The following is a 21,548-nucleotide window of genomic DNA, read 5'->3' as shown; positions in this document are numbered from 1 at the left end:
CTTGGCTCTGCTGCTCCCATTAGGCAAGGCTAAAGGCAGATGGGGGAAAACAATTCACTGGCAAATTATTATTATTATTTTTTTAAACTTTTTTTTTTTGGCTTGTAGTAAGTGCCTTGTAAACGCCCTCCTGATTAACAAATCCCCCACCAGAGCTCCTGATTTACATTGGTAATTACATTCCTCCATGTTGAAATTAACATTAGTAGCCAGGCTATGTAAATGTGTGCCCCTGCTAAGCAAGGTCGACAAAACTCCAAACCCCAAATTATCCATGCTAATACCCCACCGCGTGTTTCCTAGCAGCCCCACCTGGGGGCCTCACTAACTGCCCTCATACCTCACCAACCTCCCTACCCTGAACCCCATCCCCAGTCAAAATATATTACTCCTCCACCCCAACCCCACCTGTTACTGCAGCTCCACACACTCAGGCAACCTCAGCAAGCCGCTTGAAATAAAATGGTAAAATAATGCCTCACAGGGGTGAGTCAAAATTAACAGAGGCCTCCTGACTGACCATCTTGGATTTGCATAATTCTTGATGTAGATAATGTCATCTTATCTGACAATTATGGTGCAACATTTGCTGCTTTTAGTTACTGAGATGTAGAGGCTTTAAAAAGGGGTTGCCTGCATAAAAACGTGTTGCTAACATATCACAAAGTCATTACATTACTCATTTTCAGGAATTGTTCTACACTATTAGGTGTCTCCTTGGCATACAGTTGCGTATTTGCCAAGTTGAAAATTGTATTTCATGCTCTAGAGCACTATGTCATCACACTGAACCACTTCAGATATTTTAAATGTTGATCACCTGATTCTGTTAATTAGTCTAAAAAGAAAGAAAACCAAACTGGGGAAACATCATTGTTTAAGCACAACTAGGAACAGGTGAAAACAAAGCAGACAATGACCAGGCTAATAGCATGAATTGTAGCACCTAACATGATTAGTTCTAAAGTAATTACATGGAACTTCTTAGCCTGGGTGCCATCCGTTTAGTACGCGGTCCACACTGCAAAAAGTGAAATCTTAGTAAGATCAAATATCTTTAATCAAGGCAATATATGCTTGTTTTTTGTCTGACAAGTTATTACTTCTTACAGGCATTTTTTGTGTTAGAACATTTCACTTGCTTCAAGCGGTTCAGTCCTTACTTATCTGAATAAGGGTTTACTCCTTGTTACTGAGATTTTATTACTGGTTATGAGCAGGTTAATGCTTGAAACTAGAATTGCCAGTATTATAAGGCAGTTTGATCCCCACTTACAAGTACAAAACTACTTTGTCAAAGTCAGAATTTCTTATTTCAAGCATTTTATCCTTCTCAGTCAAACTAAATTAGTACATTTGCCTAGATAGCAAAGATATCTAAGAATAATGATCTCAATATGTAGGAAAAGGTGCTTATATTCAGCAAATGTTAGCAACATCCTTTTGAAATGAGTGTGCATGCTAGGCAATTTATCTTGAAATCAGTCAAGCTACACTAAAAACAAGAACATTGGCCTAGATGCCAAAACATATTTAAGAATTATTATCTAAATATGTAGGGAAAGGTGCTTATATTCAGCAAATGCTAGCAACATCCTTTTGAAATGAGTCTGCATGCTAGGCAATTTATCTTGAAATCAGTCAAGCTACACTAAAAACAAGAACATTGGCCTAGATACCAAAAATATTTAAGAATTATTATCTCACTATGTAGGAAAATGTGGTTAAATTCGGCAAATGCTAGCACCATCATCTTGAAATAAGGCTATATGATAGACAATTTATCTTGAAATCAGTAAAGCTACACTCAAAACAAGTACATATGCCTAGATACCGTAAGAAATATTTTCTCAATATCTAGAACAAATATTTTTTTAAATTATTATTTTTCAAGCTTTTTTGCCTTTAATCGGATAGGACAGTAGAGAGAGACAGGAAGCGAGCTGGAGGGAGAGATTGAGAAACGACTGCAAGATGGTCTTGAACCTGAACTCTTACCTGTGTCCCCATCATCAGACCCATTCATGGTGCAGGGTTGCTGCTGCTTGCGCCACAGCTCCAACCTTAAAACAGTCATCTCTTGAGGATATTAGTATTTGTATTGGAGAGTTTTGAAGTCAATGCATATGTGCAATTGATCATTGAGATAATAGAGATTGTGCAGATAGCATTCGCAGCTGTTCTTACCATAGCAACTGTGTCTAGGTTGAAGTTACTAATTAAAAATTATTTGAAGCATTCTTTGTGCTATCTGCAAAATCTATATTATCTCAATGATCAATTCTACATTTGCATTGACTTCAAAACTCTCCAAAAAAATGCCAATATCCTCAACAGATTAGGGAAGGAGCTGTGGCACACGCAATAGCAACCCTGCGCCATGAATGGGTCTGATGGGGATTCAGGTAAGAGTTCAGGTTCGAGTCCGACTTGCGGTCATTTCTCAATCCCTCCCTCCAGTTAGCATCCTGTCTCGCACTACTGTCCTATCTGATTAAAAAAAAAAAAATGAAGCTAATAACAAAATCGCTGAATTTAAGCAAATTGTCCTAGATATTGAGAAAATAATTCTTATGGTATCTAGGAAAATGTACTTGTTTTTAGTGTAGCTTTACTGATTTCAAGATACATTGTCTAACATATAGCCTCATTCCGAGATGATGGTGCTATTATTTGCAGAATATAAGCACATTTTTCTACGTTTCGAGAAAATTATTTTTCATTTTTTTTAGTTTTTAGGCAAATGCACTTGTTTTTAGAGAAACTGAACTTATTTCAGGATAAATTGCCTAGCATATAGCCTCAATTCAAGATGAGGTTGCTATCATTTGGGGGATCGGATGAGGACTGCTCTACAATGGCCTGAGGTGTATGTCTGAGGGCCGTACACTGACAGCCTTATCAATATCGAGGGCAAAAAAGTATCTCTCTACAGTCTTTCTCACCTGGTTCGCTGTGGGGTGGCTAAGCTGCAAGTGTAAAGCAGTTAAAAGGCTGTCCAAAACCTGCCTAGGAACGATAATGCACTCACGTGAAGGGGAGAGGGGCTCGTCACGTCTCACAATGAGCACACCATCACTGGCTATGGATGCTATGTTGAGATATCTCTTGACGTCCTTGATGTTAGTAAGCTTCTTAGATGGCCGTGTTCCTTGAGTAAGATGTGCATAGGTGCGACGCAAATCCGGACACTCAGACTGCAGGGATCTCCATGCCGTTCTGCTCGTGAACTTTAGTCTTGCGCGACCAGCCAGGATGTCGTCACTAGACAGTAGGCGCACAACTGAGGCCTGTGTTTGTTGCACAAAAATGCACACTTGGCACGCCATGTCAGTACAGTCAGGGGGGTTGCGACTGGCAAAGTCAGACGGGAGAATGGCAGCACCTGCTACATGTCGGATTGATACTTGAAAACTGCTTGCCGTAGAGAGGAATGTAGACACTCTGGGGCTCGCAGAGAACACACCCCTACACAACATCTCATAGGCTTGTACGCATGGCTTGCTGTCTGTCAGGACACATGCTCTGTGTGATGACTGGATGATGTACAGACCAAAGAGTTTGACAGCCGCTGCAATAGCGAGGGCCTCCAACTCGCAGGGCAGCCACGTCAACTGGTTGTTATGCAATTTTGCGCTGAAGAAGCCAGCAAGAGCAAGTTTGTTGTTGTGCATTACATATAGGGTAGCGGCTACGCCAGGTCTCCTCACAGCGCCATCAGAGACAATCCATAACTGGTCATCTGGACGAGGCAGAGTGACTGAACAGCTTGAGGAGAGTGACTCTTTCACCTTATTGAAGGAGTAGTGCAGTTCGTCAGTCCATGTAATCTTCTCCTGTGATGCCTTCCCTGCTATGGCATCGTCCAGAGAGGCAAGGAGGGCAGAGCAGTTTTTAATTACACGGGCCATGTCTTTGACGGCACCAATAAACTTAATGTCACTAACTGTTTTCGGGGGCTCACAAGCAGCTAACGTGGACACTCGATGTGGACTAGGCTGAAGCTTACCCTGGGACCACACCCACCCCAATACAGTCGTGGAGCGAGGGTTAATGACAGTCTTAGATGCTGAAAGGCGCAAATCACAGCGCCTGAGCGCATGTAGGACTGAAGACCAGTTTTCCAACAGCTCCTCTGGGAAGTTACCGCCACAGTATAAATCGTCAGCAAGCTTTGCCACAACACCTGCTTGCAGTAGATCACCTAGCACACGGCACATGAGTTCTTCAAGAGCTGTCTCCGATCCAGGCATGCCCATAGCTGAGTGTGTATAGACACGGACTCCACGAAAGGGGGTGACAACGCCACAGTATTTCATGGACTTCTGTGCTAGTGGTATCTGATAAAAGGCATTGGTTAGGTCAGTTGCTATCAGGTGTCTCCATTTGGCTATTTGTCGAATGGTGCTGTCAACGTCAGGCATCAGAGAAGGCTGGGGTTTGGAATATCGGCCAATGTCCGTGAAGGCAGTCACTAGACAATAACCGCCGCTCTGTTTCCTCACTAAGAACGAAGGGTTGACATATTCCACTGGCACATCCACATCCTCTGGATGATGGAAGACCCTGAGACTCTCAAGCTCATCAAACTTTTGCTGTAACTCAGTAAGTTTGTCCCTGCCATACAGAGGTAAGCGGCCTTTGCGTTGGGGTGGTTCAACCATGTTAACTTTGGCTTCGAAAGGGCCTAGGGCACCATTGTAACCAGGGATAGCAGGGTTGAATACCTCATTGTGTTGGTCCGGTAATGTACGGAACCTTTGTTTGAAGGCAGGAGAGAGCAAGTTTTCCGGATCCAATTGATTGTCTGAGAGTGCTTTGATCCAGTGGCTGGTGACAAAAGGTGTTTGACTATGGGCATGCTGGTGTAAGGAGCAGGTACTGGGTGTGGAGTGGTAGGGGATGAGAGGGGATCCACTTGGCAGAAGTGCTGGTGCTGGCGCTTCAGGATGTGAGGCTCATTAGAGAGGTTAGGAATACGGATCCTCCCTGCGACGCTGGAGACAACCCCAGGGTGGGGCCAGGTCTTTGCAACATCACACTTACGCACACGTCGTGCATCCAGACGGGGCTCCATGACATATGCAGAGTCAGACGGGGCATCAGGTGGGAGACAAATCTCTACAAATTCACCAGGCCACACTGTTGTTGATGTGGGAGGGGCACGCAACACATCAACGGACGGTATTGATGTCATGGTGGCTACCAGTGGAGCCATAGGGAAATGCTGTCCCATCACCCAAGGTGACTTATCTTCTGGCAGGTCGCACAGAAATGTCATTTGTGGACATGAAGGGGGTGCCTGCCAGTACGTCAACATCTAAGTTCTCCACCACCAGACCATCAAACTGAAATGACTTTGAGTCGCGACAGAATGTGAGGCGGGTCTCCCCTACCGCCTTCATGGGAGAGGAACCGTCAGCCTGGTGAGCTGACTGGGAGCTGGGGGTGATGTGAACATCAAGCCGGTGAGCTGTAGACAGTCTAATCATGTTGCAAGTTGCACCACTGTCAAGGATGGTGCGTGCATGTTGGTGTTTGTAGAAGGTGTCGATGTATGGATACTGACAGACTTGGACAGAGCGAGGAGTGTGAGGCTGTGTGGACTCTAGAAATTCATGAGGAAGTGGCTCATCAGGAAATTCATGGCATACAAGTGCGTCATCATCAGGATCTTCATCGAGCACAGAGACAATTTGCCTAGCCTTATGCAGGAATTTTCGATCCTGCTCAGGTAAGTATTTGCATGTGCTGAGGAAATGTGTGTTGCTCGGGCGGCCTGCTTGTTTGCAAAGGGGGCATCATTTTTCGTGGGTGCCAGTTCTTCTTGGCATTCTAGCAGAGGAACCGTATGAGGGCCTGCGTGGCAACAGTGACCGGCTAGTGGCAGCAGCCCGCATGATTTTCGCATTGTCGGCAGAGCGGATCTCGTTGAGGAGAGAGTCAAGGGCTTGAGAAATCTCTGATTTAATGGAAGCCAGGGTGCGTGTGCGTAACTCAGTGCCATAGCGCTGTTTGATGAGTCTGGGTAACTCAGGGTGTATTAGACGTAACCATGTCACAACTATGAAGTTCTCGAGGGAGGGGGATAGGTCCTCGTCCTCAGTCACAACTTCGCCGTGGTGAGTCAATACATTGGCTTTGAGAAGGCTATCCTCTGTGAAGGCCATAAGGCCCTGATAAAGATCTTCAGGTCGCTCATCAGTTCTAGGTGCATGTCAACAAAATCAATTAACTGAGCGCCAGTTGTCTGAAACCCATAATGTAGGCCAGATACTGTCTATGGATGTAGAATTTTTGACAATAGTGTTGCGTGAGATCACGGGACAATAGTTGGCTATTTGACCTAGCATCAGTTACAAATGATTCACTTTTTGTTGAGCAGTACGTCTACGAGCTGCAGGCACGTTATCGCCATCATCTCTGAGTCCTCGTAGAGCGTTATTTTTACTCTTTTTAGTCCAAGACGTGAGGTTGGGTTCGGTGACTTTGCGCTGCCACCATGCCAGTAGTTAGGAATAACTCACAACCGAGAGTATGTAGGTAATTGGTAGTTTACTTAACACGGAGCAAACCAGGCGACCGCACCGAAGATAAGCAGGTACAATACAGACAAGCAAGAAACACGGCGCGTGCGGGAATACAGTTAACAATAACATGCCAGCAGACTGCCGCTGGGATCGCTCCACCCGGTTTGGTCTGGTTATGACGATATTCGGGCAGAATATGACAGAGCACGCTGATTGGTCCCTTCCATTTCCATATGCACCCCAGCGGGAAGGCTCCTCATTATCATAAACATGGCCGACGCGGAAGCCGAAACAAGGTCTAGCTTGATCGAGCAGGTGATTTCGTCTGTTCTCGCAAATTTAGACGGAATTTCAGAGCTAAAACGTGAACAAAATGAGGCACTGAAAGCTTTTCTCGCCCTGCTACCGAGTTTAATTTATCAACCTGTGCCTCTCGTATGCAAGACACTTGTCGGCAGTTCTGTGTTCCACAGGTTCAGCTCATTACGTGACGACATAACCAGACCAAACCGGGTGGAGCGATCCAAGACCGTTTGTTCAGCAAGAGGGCAGCAATTTGTGGAGCGCGTTCAAAACGCATGGCACCCAGGCCAGGAACTTCTCAGCAACATTATTTTTTTTGCATGCCACGGCCCCTTTTTTAAGCCTCCACATTTCTGAAACTAATAAAGATACAAGCTAAAAACTTTGCACACTAATTGCTGGGTTCAATTACATTATTTACATAAAGATGGTCAGTCAGAAAAATGTTTTAAAATCTGATGATGTGACATGTTACCCACAGACGCCTGGAAAGGGTTCATGATTTGTGGCGGCAAGTTCCATCCTCTGACACTATCTTAATTCAGGCCATTTAATGTCAAAGTGATTTAGCATCCAAGCTGTCTTCCTGTAGGGGTGCAATGTAGCTACAGAGAGAGAGAGAGAGAGAGAGAGAGAGAGCGAGAGAGACACACATACACAGAGACACTAACATCAAAACATTTAAAGGTGGTAGATTAGAGATAACACATAGCTTCGGGCCCATGGCAGGCATATCACCACAAATTAAACTGGTAAATGAAACCAGTGCGAGGGCTTCACTGTCATTACTCCCTTTTATACTGCAGTGCGCACAAGACTCCCTTTTGTCTACAAGGGTCTGTGAAGCTGAATAAACATCCCGCGTGTGTGTGTGTGTGTGTGCGTGTATGTGTGTGTGTGCGTGTGCGTGTGTGTGTAGGCACGCTGCTTCAGTGGAAGTCAGATACTGATGAATGGGTTGCTTCATTTTTACAAACACTCATTATTTGCTCTCACTTAGGACTGACAGTTATACCAAGAAAGGTCAGATACGATTATAAGTTGTATCCATGTGGAAATTGCTGCCAACATCCATTTTGCAGAAACCCATTGCCGCTGCGGTTTAAAATGTACCTCCGGAAGAGACTGTGCCAACTCCCTCTCCCCGTGACTTTAACAGCCGTCGGAATAAAGCAGCATGAGCACACTCCTCAGCCTTAAAGAAATAGCTTGAGTCTCGTGCAGCAGCAGCAGAGCCCCCATAACACCTAATCGACTGCTTATCCCTGATAGTTTATGAGCAGATGGTCGGAGGAGTTCCATCTTCCTGTCTTGGCAGAGGCCCAGCATGGTCATCCTTAAACAATCCATCTCCCGTATTTAGGCTAAAAAAGGGGAGAAAATGTATGAGGGCCAAATATTTTAAGATGAGCATATCCATCTTCCTTCCTGGCTCATTCGAGTGCGTGCTGTGACGAGAGATGTTCCCGCGGCAATTAGAGCAGCAACTGCCGGGATTCACTGCGGCTGTTTCATCATGCCTTCTTTTCCAACTCCCGCTTGGCCAGCGGAACACGTCCGACTTGCATTATTTGAAAGTCAAGGTGGGGCTCTATGGATTTCAGACGGGTGTGACAGCCGATTTCTTAATTTCCAAGTGGAATTGAACAGAGAGAGCATTAGGAACGGGCTACATGAACCACAATTGTGAAGTCATTAACCTGTCCACACATTTTATTGCTAAGCTGACTGGTGCTTCCAACTTGTTCAAATGATTCAAATCTAAGTTAAAATGATTCTAACTCATATATTGCCTTGGGCTGCCATTGTTGTAGTATTTATTGGAACACTTTATGGGGGGTGGCAAGGACCTGTCTGGTATGGGAGCATAATACACATTTCTGCTAATTTCTTGCTACATTGAGAGTCTGAAGGTCTTAACTAAACAGGGATGATGGATGTCTGTGTATGTCTGTGCGTGTGTTTGTGTGTGTGTGGGTGTGTTTGTGAGTGTGTGTGTGTGTGCATGGGTGTCTGTGTATGTGTGTGTGTGTGTGTGTGTGTGTAATGGTAGACAGAAAAAGCACAGAGGGCTGAGAAAATCCCAAAGAGGGATAAGGTCCTCAAAGGAGTCACAGGTCCATGACCTACCCACTTGTCAGAGGCTGCTCCCCCATTTAAGCTATGTACACACGACAGCTGGCACGCCGAGTCTGAAGGGACTAGATCCATGTCACCTAAAATAAATCACAGCCATGACAGGCTGTGGCCGTGGCTTCCCCATGCCTGCCTAAGCCGCTACTTCATCTCAGCGCTCGCTTGATCAGAATGTTGCGAACAATTGATGTCAAAAGCGCACGTAAATCCTGAAATGGTGTGTGTGCTCAGGCATGAGATGAGAGAAGTCATCACTAAAGAACCATGGACAGAACCCAGAAAAAATTGAGACCTTTAACCTACTTCGGGCATTTCTGACAAGAGAATGTCTCTTTTACCAATTTCCCAGTGTTTACAGAGCAGCCAGTGTAATAATTAATCTCCTACACAAGATGGTCCCTGTGCAGTCAGGGTGTGCACTCCCATCTGAGGCGAACAAGAGAGGCAGAGAGAGCTTTTAAGAATCAACCAAGCATCATATCCCTGGCGTCTGCAGACTCTATACTGTAAATAAACTAATACCATAATCCCCTCTGAATAGGAGGACTACCACAGAGGCTGGCTGTGCATCCATTTTGTAATTGTTATTGCTTTGCTTTGAAATACACTTTCATTAACCGCAAACTTTCTCCATCTTCAGTGTCACTCCAATAATTTCCCTTATTTCAGGTGTGGACAGTCATTCTCTCCTAGTTGACGTGGGCCATTGAGAGTCGCCGTGGTTGGGTCAGGGTTAAATAGCGCACATTAGCAGGGACTTCCATGCCTGGCAGGATGGCTATGCCTGGCCCATTCTATTGGATGTCCTCCAGTTTCCCACAGTGGGCAAGAGCAAGGTGATGCCTGGAGGTCTGTGGCAGACTGATGGAGTACTCAACCCAGCAGGGTTGGCCAAGCACACAGCACAGACTCTCACTGCTGGCCATCAATCACACCCTATATGAGGACATTCAGGCCAACCCTTCACTGCCCTGTCTATAATTAGGAGAGTGGCCTCTGAGTGATGATTTTTTGGGTGACACAACACTACATGTGTACAAACAAGACAACCTTACCTAACGGCTAAATCACGGTGTATTACATCCCCTTGAGAGGGACAGAGGGCTGGCAGACAACTTCAAGTCCTGCCGCACATTATAACAACATATTGTGATCTAATTTGGTTTTGTATTCAGGATACGGGATTCCCAGTTTATTTGATTTACTTCATGATGTAGTTGGCATGACTCTTGAAATTAAGAAAGAAGCTAAATATGTAGACTTGTTAGTCGCAGTGAGGACATTTATAAGAGGGCATACCAGTGCAGATAAATGTTAGGCGATTTGTCTCTGGCATTAGGCATCTCGTGAAAAACTAGTTGGTTTCAAGGCCATTTACACAGAATGTCCTCAAATCCTACCCACACAATTTCATAGCAGCCAACATTGACCCATCCAGACCAGCTTACTCCTACAGGGTAAACCACTGAGGGCCCTATTTACAAAGGATGTTTAGCCTGTGTTTTTCTGGTCAACACATTAAACACTTAAACACAGCTACACAGTGGTGATCAGTGCAATTTACAAATTATGATAACCTGTTTAGCTGGCCACGTCTAACTTGGCTGATGATGTTCAGTGTTCAAATTCAATCACCTGCTACATGGGCACTCATTCTATTTACTGGGACAATGTTCTTGTATGTCCTGTTGAGCAAACTCAAGTAATCATAGTGCATCCAACTATCCAAGTCATTTAGACACAAGTGACTTAATGGTGACTAACATTACAACACCTGTTGAATAATCTCCCTTCATAAATTGGGGCTTTATTAGTCGCACCTAGTCATTGTGCCATCAGCCAAGTTAGACGCGTCTAAGAGAAAAACAATCACAGTCAATATGGCCTTGAGGGATTTGTGATGATTTCTCTCTGGTAATTGAACAAAGTAGGTTTGGAGGTGGAGTGAAATGGCCTTTGTGTGTAGTCAATCCAGTGACATTTTGTCTTCCTTTAACATGCGGAGAAGGTGTCTCTGTGAGGCACAATGACATTTTCCTTAAGTTGCAACACCTCTCAAGTCGTGAAAATCATTTAAAAACTTCACTGGAAAAGATTTAGTATGCTGGTGTAATGCTTAACTCCCATGAATAATTCTGCTGACATTCAGAACTGTTTTTCTTTTGACTTCATGAAGGACTGGGTAATTATTATAGGACCACGGGGGGATGAGTGACACATGACCTTATGGGTAGGGAGGAAGCGCTAACTCCAGACGGTGACTCAGCTGGTCCCCAAGTCCAACTGATTAGCCTCCACCAGGACCATTACCCAAAGCATCTTTCTTTTTTAACATTACCCAACTCACAATGTTCAAGTGCCTCCCTTTGCACTTGATATCATTTTAAAAGAATTTTGCTTAATATTTCTCCATGTCTTCAGGGATGTACCTTTCATCCAAAGATGGACCTGTTTTTTTTGCAGAGATCGGGGAGGCATGATACCTGGGAAGCTGTCGGTTTGGCTGGGTGAGTGTTACCTGCAGAGAGGGTCTGAGCGGCAGGTCCTGCGTAGCTCCAGGCAGTTGGGCCGGGTTTTCTCATCGAAGGAGCAGGACGGAACGATCGTCTGCCTGCGGCGCTCTGCGCAGGCCGTGTCACGACAGGCGCAGAAGAGCAGTGGGTAGCTGAACTCGGACTGCACGCGCTCAAAGAACTGGCGCAGGGCCTTGTGGCAGCGCTTGCGGTTGCAGGGCTCCTGCGGCTGCTGGATGGGCGAGCCTTTATTGTGGCAGGCGGTGATGTACATGGAGCGCTGCCGCTTGCAGGTGTCGTTCAGGTTGCAGGCCTTAGCCGCGTCCAGGCAGGGGTTGCAAGGGCTACCCGTGTCCAAACACAGGTTGCCCTTGGTTGTGGCTGAGTCTATGGCTGCAAAAGGAGGGAAGCACATGTATGTAGGGGTTATGGAGGGTTGGGAGAAATGCAAATCACATATCTCTGGGAAAAGAAAGTCTCACATAAATGGAAGTAGAACACAACACACAGATGATGTGAGACTACACGACAGACTGGTTTGCTGGCTTGTGCTGTCTAATATTGTTAGCATTTTGTCTAATATGGTTTGGCTCAACAAAATGTTGCTTTAACAAAGAACATAATTCCTTTGAAATTAAAATTGATTAAAAACATTAAGAGCTGTCTTTGATAAAAGCAACACAGCTTCAAAGATATAATTTGTTTCTATGACCACATTGCCTATGATTCAGCTAATGCTAACTGCTGAGCAGATTGGGTCGAGATTGCTGCATTTTATATGGATCAAAGTGTTTAAACTGTCTTAGTAACTTCATTGAAACAAACCATACTGTGTCAAGACCAAAAGGATTTCATCAGCATTAGTATTTCTTTGCTGGCTCCTCTTCCATCTCCGCTCCTCTCTTCTTAAATCCATGTCCTGACCTTTCACTCCTGTTTGGTATGAGAGTGTTTGTGTTCTAAGAGGCCCTTTTTCTCGGGAAGCCAAGGACACCATGCTTTGTTGTCAGCATTTGTGCTTCTAACAGCCTTTTTCCATTTATTGTGAAGAAAGTAAAGGTTGTTTTTCACATCATGTATGAACTGCATGTCCTTTTAATTTATTCCAAAGAAGGATGCTAATTTAAATAAAGACTGTTTATGAAGGCTCATTCCTGTGTTTCACAGACAGTTTTTTTCAGTTTAATAAAAAATAACCTGGAGGTATATTTCTCGCTTTCAGTGTAGTTGACGCAGCACGACTTGACCTGCTTGCTCTTGTGAATGCTGTCGACTTAATAAGGTGAGAACACATCAAGTGTGATTACTTCAGGCGATTATAGTTCATTAGTCAAACTTCCTTTCAGACCCAGTGAAATCTGCCCTAATCTTATGTAGCCTTATTTCCTTTCTCGCTACTTCTCCTCTGAGCTGCCCTCATTCCAGAGGAAGGAAAAGCCATGGATTAAATCAGGATGAGACTTCAGCAGTGGGACTGTTATCTGTAATGAGTGTGCATGCCAAGGTTCTGATTTAATCAAACTTGTCTATGCTTGTTAAGAAGTCTTAACCCTCGCACCCATCGGCATACTGCCCAGAGTTTTCATCTGCTCTTCCACTGCTCATTACCTCATTGCGAACCTTCGCTAAAAACACACAGCAAAACTGAGGGGCAAAATTGTTTTGAGGGGGGCTGCAATGCCCTGGGCCCAACCCAAACCGGCAAGACTGATAAATATTCTTTGTGTACATGTGTGCAATGGCCAATTAGCTGTGAGCCAGGACTACCTTGTTATTTTCCTGACAGACAAGGTTTTACAGTATCTAGAGCTCAAAGCCCTTCCCTGCGGCGCTCTCACACATGTTTTATTTAAGCGGAGGGTATCAAGCAATGGGGTTTCAAAACAGATCTCGTGGCGGCACCAGCTTTGGTAAGGTCATGTAAGTGGAGTGTGTACCTATTTACAGATTGTTAAACTGGCAAACAGCACCTTGCACTGAAGCCATTGTTGAATCCTCTACCATTTAATGCTATTGTTACAAAATGAAAACCATTGTGTGCTCATTATCACTACGGAGACTAACCAAATTATGTTTTTTTTTTAACAGACCTAATTCTGAAAAACTGTATCTGTTGTACATTTTTGATGGGCACATACAAGACATGATGTATATGTCCAAACCTATAAAGATATCTGAGTAGTAACTTATTTGTACGCACCACTTCTGTACTTTTAAACAAAAATAAAAAACGGAAGAATAATCTACTATGAACTCACTATGGGATCACTACTGGTCTGAACATCTGCTGCATGGCCACAATGGGGTTTGGAATCTCTAACTGAAGATTGCTAAATATGGCTGTAAGAAATGTTTTGGCGACTCCCATCTCTAGTGCCTACGAGTAGTAAATTCCAGCACAGTCTCAATCTGAAAGACACTGTATGATTCTTCTGCTGATATGCTTATAGGGAGGGGAAAAAAATACAGGTGTCAAATCAAGACTACGTTTTGTCAATTGCTTATTAGCAGGGAGAGACATTATTCTCTGATTGACCTTTTAAATGGAATATACTACTTGCGGTTCCAAGGTCAAGGACCGTACATATGCTGACAATCATATCCATTCACTCCCTTGTGTTTTTTCAGATATAAAGATAAAAAAACAATATATTAAGTTACACTTTTTGAACAGGAAAGGCCAAATGTTAGTCCTGAAAGCTACTACCTAAAATAACTCTTCATAACAACAAATTTCACACAACTCTAATCCTTTTCAAATATCTTAGCCTTTGACATAATTCCTTTTTTGAATTCCTCTGCTATCACTAACAGTAAACAATCTTTCAAGATCCACTATCAGTGAAGTTTTTTCCCGGCGTAATCGATTTGAAACACTCTTGTCTAAAACACCCTTTAATGTTCCACTCCTCTCTCTCTTGTGCCGCTGTTCTTTAAAAGTCCCTTTCTATTATCCTCTTATCTCCCTATTCTCTCCGGAAGACTGCTCTGCATCGGGCTATCATGCAACTGATTCAACTTCATTGGCAATTTATTGGTAAGAGGGACTGAACAAGCTCGAGTGAACAACTTCAAACAGCACCCAACCAGAGGTCCATCCATTGAAAATGACCGGTAATGGAGGATAATCGGGGCCTGACTCTACTTTGTTGGCATGAAATAATTCAGAGATGTGCTATCCTGCACTGCATGGCCAAATGCTTTGGGGATTTGAAATGGCTTAAACTGGTAAGGTGTCTCTTAACCCTTACACTCAGCTACAATCTTTAAAGTAATGCTACAGTTTGTTAACTGACAGTGAAGCGTGGCTCAAGCGTCTAACAGATATAGGATTTCCTAAAGGTTGCATTTTGAAGTAAATATTGTATATTTAAATATATTCAGTCTAAAACAAAAGAAAATGACTTGTAAAAATGATACTGTGCAAAGTAGTTTATAAATACTGAATTCAGTCCTCCTAATGCACCAACAATGCTTGGTGTTTGAAACAGGATTGTTCAGTCTCAATAGAGTTTGTTGTCCCATGCTAACAATCTCCTGAGTGTAAGCAGAAAAACCATTTAGAGGTTCACATTTCATTTCACAGCTCTGTAAATGCTCTATGCGTTGGGGGGTAATTGACATTTAAAAAAACTAAGGGTGTTGGAAGGAGAGTGTATTTTATTTAATATTTTTGGCCACTTATTAATGTGTGCATGGCACTGATGGGAAAAAGGAGCTGTGCATAGATATGGTCAAATAAGTTCAACTAAATCATTAATTGTGGCTGAAGTGTTTTCATTTAATGAAATGACCCATAAAATAAACTGTACTCTGCAAGAAATTACAGCAGCCTCTTAAAGCAAAGCTTCATTTGTTGTTGTTGTGAAATAACTTTGATGGGTAAGAAATATACGTCAGATATACACATTACGCACACCAAAAGACCACGAGAAAAAAGCCAAGGCATCAGCAACCAATCTTTTCTCCTATTCTTGGGCGGGGGGAGGGGATCCACATTTCAACCTCATCTGTCTTCCATAAGGCAACAGCTTACCTGTAGAGTACTTTAAATAATGAGAAATGTGAACTGTCGCATAAGGAAATTGGAAAGAAAATAGCTTTCCGTGACAGGACAGCGGATACCTTTTGTTCTTCCCAATCAGGAAGGGAGCAAAGCATGTTTTTCTTTTTTTTCATATCTGTAACCTCCTTTCACCTGAGACCTCAGCCAACCACAGTGGGACGCCTCCATCTCTTGATGTCACAATAACCCTGATCCCTATGACACTATCTCTTTGTGCTCACATGGGGACAGAAAATGCAATCTGTTCAGAGGTAATGATGAGGGGGAGGAGGAGGGTGTTTCTTCTCTTTCTTAAAGATTCATTTGTAACTCACCCCTCTGTGTTTAAAAGCAGTCATCCATAATTCATGCTTTGGAAAAATAGCACAGAATTGTCATTAGAATGACCATAGCCTGCCACCGTTTAACGTTACCAAGACACCTAACACATGACCGGCAAAGGTTATGATCAAAGCATTATCACTTATTGACAGTCACCTAATGCTGCAACTCCCCTCTTCTGTTGTTGCACTTCCAGTAATCATCCATGTAAAACAAAGGCACAAGAGTCCTCAAAAGTTCCATTCATTCCAGAACACAGTTATCTTAAGAGTTCCTTTCTGCAGTGGAAATGAAATCTTCATCCTTCACAATGACGAAGTGAAGTGTTCTGTGAAATCCCAAAGCACCACACACCTCACTGTCTCCAACTCTGCTCTCTCTATATCAAAAGCATCCAATTACAGAATGCTCTGCTCCGTCTGATGCGAGCGACAGATAAACACACACACACTACGGAGGACAGCGCTAACCTTCAGTAGGCCCAGAACACTGGACCCGACACGCCAGGCACTGTGAGTTCTGCATGCTCACTGCACCTTTTTATACTGAAGGACAGACATAATTAGACAGTTGCCAGTAGTCTTACCTGAAATGATGGAGGCAAGTCTGAATTCATCTGAGGGATGCAGGGGCTCATAAGGTGACGTCTCGTAAAACTCTTCATCTGAAAATGAAAAGGAGAAGGACGTTGGAAACGTATAATCCTACAGGTTTTTTTAATCAAGACATTTAGAGCAGGCTCACTGAAGAAACCTGCCAGACATGTTTTTGTACACCCGTCCACTTCTAAGGTAATGTTTACATTGCGTATGAGAGAAAAGCCAGTCGTCAAATTGGGATTGTGGTATCATGTCAGCTGCATGTCTGTCCCCTCACTCTCGACCTCCTTTTGCATTCTGAACTGCATTTCTCCAGAGAGACTATTACTTCTAACCCCTGCATTCTACCCCCTGCACAAAGGGCACACACAGCTTTAGAACGGGTTGTCCGACAGATGTTGGTGGCGTAACAAATGCAATAAATCCCCCCTTGTAAAATTGGAAGACATAACACTGACAAAACATAGTTTTGACAGATGTGACCCTTGATGCCAAGAAAAACTGGCCATCTATTTGAAACACAGTCAGTGCCGTGCACAGCGCTAATTATGACTGTGAGCACCAGAGCTTTGACTGCCCAGACTAGGAGAGTTTCATCAAGTTATGTAAACATGTCCTTCGGGGGTGATAACTGACGAATTAGTCATAAAGCCAGTGAGTGTGAATGAGGACGTTCCGGGTGGCTGTGGGCTCAGCTTGTTCAGGGGGGAACCGGGGACAGTCCTCTGCCACCGATGGCTTGTGCATCTCTTCTAGTGCTATTGCACAGCTCCCCCATGTAGCGTCTGCCATCATTAAGGTTCTCCCATCCCTGTTCTCCAGCTCTCTCCCGGCTGGGCATGCCACCTTTTAGTCTCCTCAGCATCTTTGTGAGCATCCCAAAACCACCTCCAGCTGGGACCTCTTTTTCACGGGATGATCCCGGATCAAGGGTTTATCGGCGTGTGTCACTGCCGCTTGGTGCTATCAATTCCACAGCATGGCCACCTTAATGTGATTCCTCCCCTCACCATTCCTCAATGAGTTAAGCTGGTGTCGGCGTAATCCCCCTATGCTGCTCGCTGTCACTGTCTCAACAGAGAATTTCTCAACATTCCCTGAGAGGAAAATCTCAGAAGATACCTTTGTCCCCCCCCCCCCCCCCCCCACAAAAAGGAGGCTGATGCATCATAGATATTTCTCAGCTGAGGTGAAAGCAGTCAGCCTTTGATAATCTCTGTCATACAGCACCCCTTTGACGGGGAGGGGGGGGGGGCATCTGCTTAAATCATCTTGCCAAACATGTTCTAATAGGGACCTAGTGACTAGAGATGTACTAACAGAGATGTATCTTTTGCTGATATTTCACATTTCACAGGCAAATGTTGCAATCCACCTGAGCCAAATTTTTCTAAATACACATTTTGCCTAAAAGCCTGGGAACTTGGGCTTTTGAATACAAAAAGTTGAGCTGAAGGCTTTATTCCTTCGAATACAAGATCGGTTGCCTTGTGTGCCCCTTGTGTCAATTCTCATCTTGTGGAGAGAACGTCCGTAATGGACCCCTGTGGAACAGGGATGCTGTTTGTGTCTTCTCATTCGCCTGCAATTCACATCTCGATGTGACGGAGAGACAGATGGATACAGGCCGCGAGAGAAAAAAAAGCTCCTATTTTGAATTTGAGGCATGGCTTCATGCACGTCAGCGTCAGTGAACTCTCCCACTGCAGTCCCACCAGCTTAACTAAGTGTGCTGCTGCATTCCTGTGCTGTCTTTGTGTGCCTTTTAATTACCTCTGACAATATTGTTGGAATAATTTCTAATTAACCTCTCAATGAGTCTGTACTCCCTTCCTCCCTTTTTCTCTGGCTCACACACACACACACACACACACACACACACACACACACACACACACACACACACACACACACACACACACACATCATATGCATGCTAGTGATTGTTCATCTTTCACAGCGCATATCTCAGAGCCTGAGGGCAAACGCCTTTTAGATCAAGAGTCTTCTATTGCCAACCAATTCCAAACATCGTTTGTGGTTCTTTTTCTGTGCTGAATCCATGGCTAAACCAAAACCCATGGTAACAGATTTAGTCATAAACTTGGGTTGCCAAGAAAACTAGCATTCTTTCTTCTGCTAACTGTCCTTCGCACATTTCCCTTTTTCTGTTCTGCATACTCTCTCCCTTCCATAAATAAATCTGTTGTGCTCTACAGCCCTGCTCTTACTACAAAGCAACTGTACATAACATTTATGGGCATTGTAGGTCTCAAAATGTTTGCCAAATCTTGAAATAACTAGGCATTTTGCTTACAACTACCTGAGTCCTCCTCTCCATTAGTTGTACTCCAAAATAAAATCTCCATTATTATCAGACCTATTATTTAAATGAGGAGAAAACATAATTGATTAAAAAGAAAACGTCGTCAAATATGAGGCCATTCAATAATTTCGTACGTGCCTTTGGTTCTAAAATGCTGTTTGCTCCCCTTTTTATTCGACTTAATGCACAGTCCCTAACACATCAGGTGGGTGAAACAGTGTGTCGGCGGATGAGACTGATTTACCGTCCCTTACCCACACACATACACACATTTAAAATAAGAAGCTTTTGTTCTCCTCTATGAGTTGTGGGGTGTATAATCCAAGGTCTGTTATTATCACCATTAAAAAGCAGAATGGACCGCCCCAGCAAAGGTAGAACGCATCTGTGCACCGGTCTCTCTCTTCTCCTCCCACGCACCTGAGAGAGGCAGCCATCAGCAATCAAAGTAACGAGCCGTCCAATAGAACATGTACATTTACAAATTTGCTGATGAAATTGCTTTTCGCCAAGAAAGTCAATTACACAAGAACGTAGCCACGAGATGAAAAAAGGTACCGCCTATATCATGGTCATTTCTTTGAAATATTTATCTTTTGTAATACACACACTGTGATGTCTCTGAGCAAAAGAAATTGTGTCTGCTTTTCATTTGTTGGCACACAGGGTAAGCGTTCATTCCACAGGAGCAAGGGTCGCAGAACTTAATTTGATGTTGTGCACACATGAAGAGTCAGTGTAGTGGAAGACTTATTGGAGGTTTCAATCAAAATCACTGACTACAGAGGGAAAGCAGCTAATTATGGTGTAATTCATGTTGAGAGCTTGTTCCCAAATATTTTCAGTCCCGCAAAACTGTCTGGAGACAACCGCAATAATTTCTTCTGCAGTAAGCAGGTAAGGGCTTTAACTCTCCATGTGCTGCTTTTCTTTTTGAAATCAAAGAATGCAATTAGTAGGCAATTGTCTGATGCATTGACTCTGTAGAGCCAAATGAATCTGCTGCAGGGCCACGGCATCATTCATTGAGCCTGAAATACCAAATAACTTGGCAGCAGAGAGGATGGTTTTGTTTCACAATTTGTCAGGTGCACAATAGCTAATTAATTCTGTGCGTTTCTGTCCCTATACCTAGAAGCCTCTTTAATTAAAGCTCAGAGGAGGGGAGAGGCACAATAACCTTTGATTAAACATCCTTCAAAAATGTGTGATTCACTTCTCCAATGTTCAAATCTAAAAAAATATAGTTTTAAGAGAGGGATATAATATACAGATCAACTGAAAAATAAAAATCCTTGAAAAAATTATATTTTGAATAGAACACTTTTAGAAGCTGCATAATTGTACTTTTGGGCTACCACCTGTGGAGTTCCACCGGCCCTTCCTCACAAGTAGGTCTGCCTAGCCATTATTTCAATATTCAGGTAGGCCAAGCATTTGGGCCTCTTTATGTACTCCTTAATGACTGTTCTATGATATCTGCAGAGTCGTATGCTCAAACAATATCATGCCAACTAAGACCAGTTGATGCAACTGTTCCATACTAGACCTCACGCCTTGTTACAATTATGAGAAATAACAAACATGTAAGACTTCCTTATGTTTTGGAGTATAACTGGATGTTATGAATCTCTTTTAAACATCACCAGACTGACGCGCTAGCCAAATGGATTGAATACAAATATCTTGGTTGTTCTGTCAAAATCTGTCGCATAAACTGTTATGTGAACCTGTTTTGAGGGGCTCTCCTTGCCTCTTGTAAGGGGCTAAAAGTGCTGTTGTTTCATTATGTTTCATCTCTAGCAAAGTAAACCTTTGTGTCTTCTCTCTATGGCACCCTTTACTACAAGAATATAATTTGTGTTCAAACTTCGATTGTTTTTTAGCTATGGAGCCCTGGTCTTGCTCTCTTTCAATCTGGTCTAACGGCCAACAAAACACCATATCTCTGTTATCTCTAGAAAGCATGAAATGTAATGAGCCACAACTAACTAGACCTATTTGTTTTGGTATGTATAATCTCAAATGTAAAATATAACACTGTGAGGTTCTCAGGTTCCAGGTTTCTGGTGATATGGGTAATACAAATGGGCACTGCATAAACATTGCAGGAAAGTAGGAACTCCTTTAATCTACTACTGTATAGTCAACCTTATTGAAGGACAAAATGGAAACCCTTCACTTTTCCATCAACATAGCAGAGATTATATCAGGTCAATATGAAAATACTTCTTTTTCAAATACAATGTCTTGCAAAAGGACAGATAATACAAAACACTGAAATTCTGAATATATCTTTAAAAGAATCCCTTTTGCCCTCAAGGTCAGAAAATAAAAAACACTGAAATTCTGAATATATCTTCAGAAGAATCTTTTTTGCACTCATGTGTAATCAATATAAAGGCTTTATAAACTAAAAGCAATAACAGCATACCTACAAAAAAGCAAAGGTGCTCTTAAAGTTGCTCTTCCAATTTAAAGTCATTGTAAATGAGAAGGGACAAGGTCAGAACAGTATTAATGTGTATATTTTAACTCTGATGAATGAAAAATCTCAATTCTTCTTAAAAATGCACACCACTGTGTGGGTCTTTCCTTCACTGCCTGTTCAGAGGCAGCAACACACTTTCTCTCTTTTATACCTCTTTTAATGACTTGGTCAAATGAGTTTGGCACTGTGTCTTTTTATGCTATCCTGTCATACAGTTTAAATCTGTCTTAAGACAGAAAACAACCTCAGAGTGTTCAGAATCT

At 43.2% G+C, this 21,548-nt stretch overlaps 1 protein-coding gene across 1 annotated transcript in view; it reads right to left on the bottom strand.

Annotated features, from left to right (window-relative positions):
- Positions 1–21,548, bottom strand: part of gfra2b (GDNF family receptor alpha 2b) — a gene marked incomplete at both ends in the record, with an annotated part of 42,334 nt that overhangs the window by 11,956 nt on the left and 8,830 nt on the right. The window contains 2 exons of the mRNA XM_080847452.1: positions 11,488–11,875; positions 16,456–16,533. Of these exons, the coding sequence (XP_080703578.1) occupies positions 11,488–11,875; positions 16,456–16,533 (466 nt within the window). The remainder of the gene's footprint in view (positions 1–11,487; positions 11,876–16,455; positions 16,534–21,548) is intronic.

Source organism: Sprattus sprattus, assembly GCF_963457725.1.
Source record: "Sprattus sprattus genome assembly, chromosome: 11".
Lineage (NCBI taxonomy): Eukaryota > Metazoa > Chordata > Actinopteri > Clupeiformes > Clupeidae > Sprattus > Sprattus sprattus.
The sequence above is the reverse complement of the archived record's forward strand: the minus strand, read 5'-3'. Positions and strand labels throughout refer to the sequence as shown.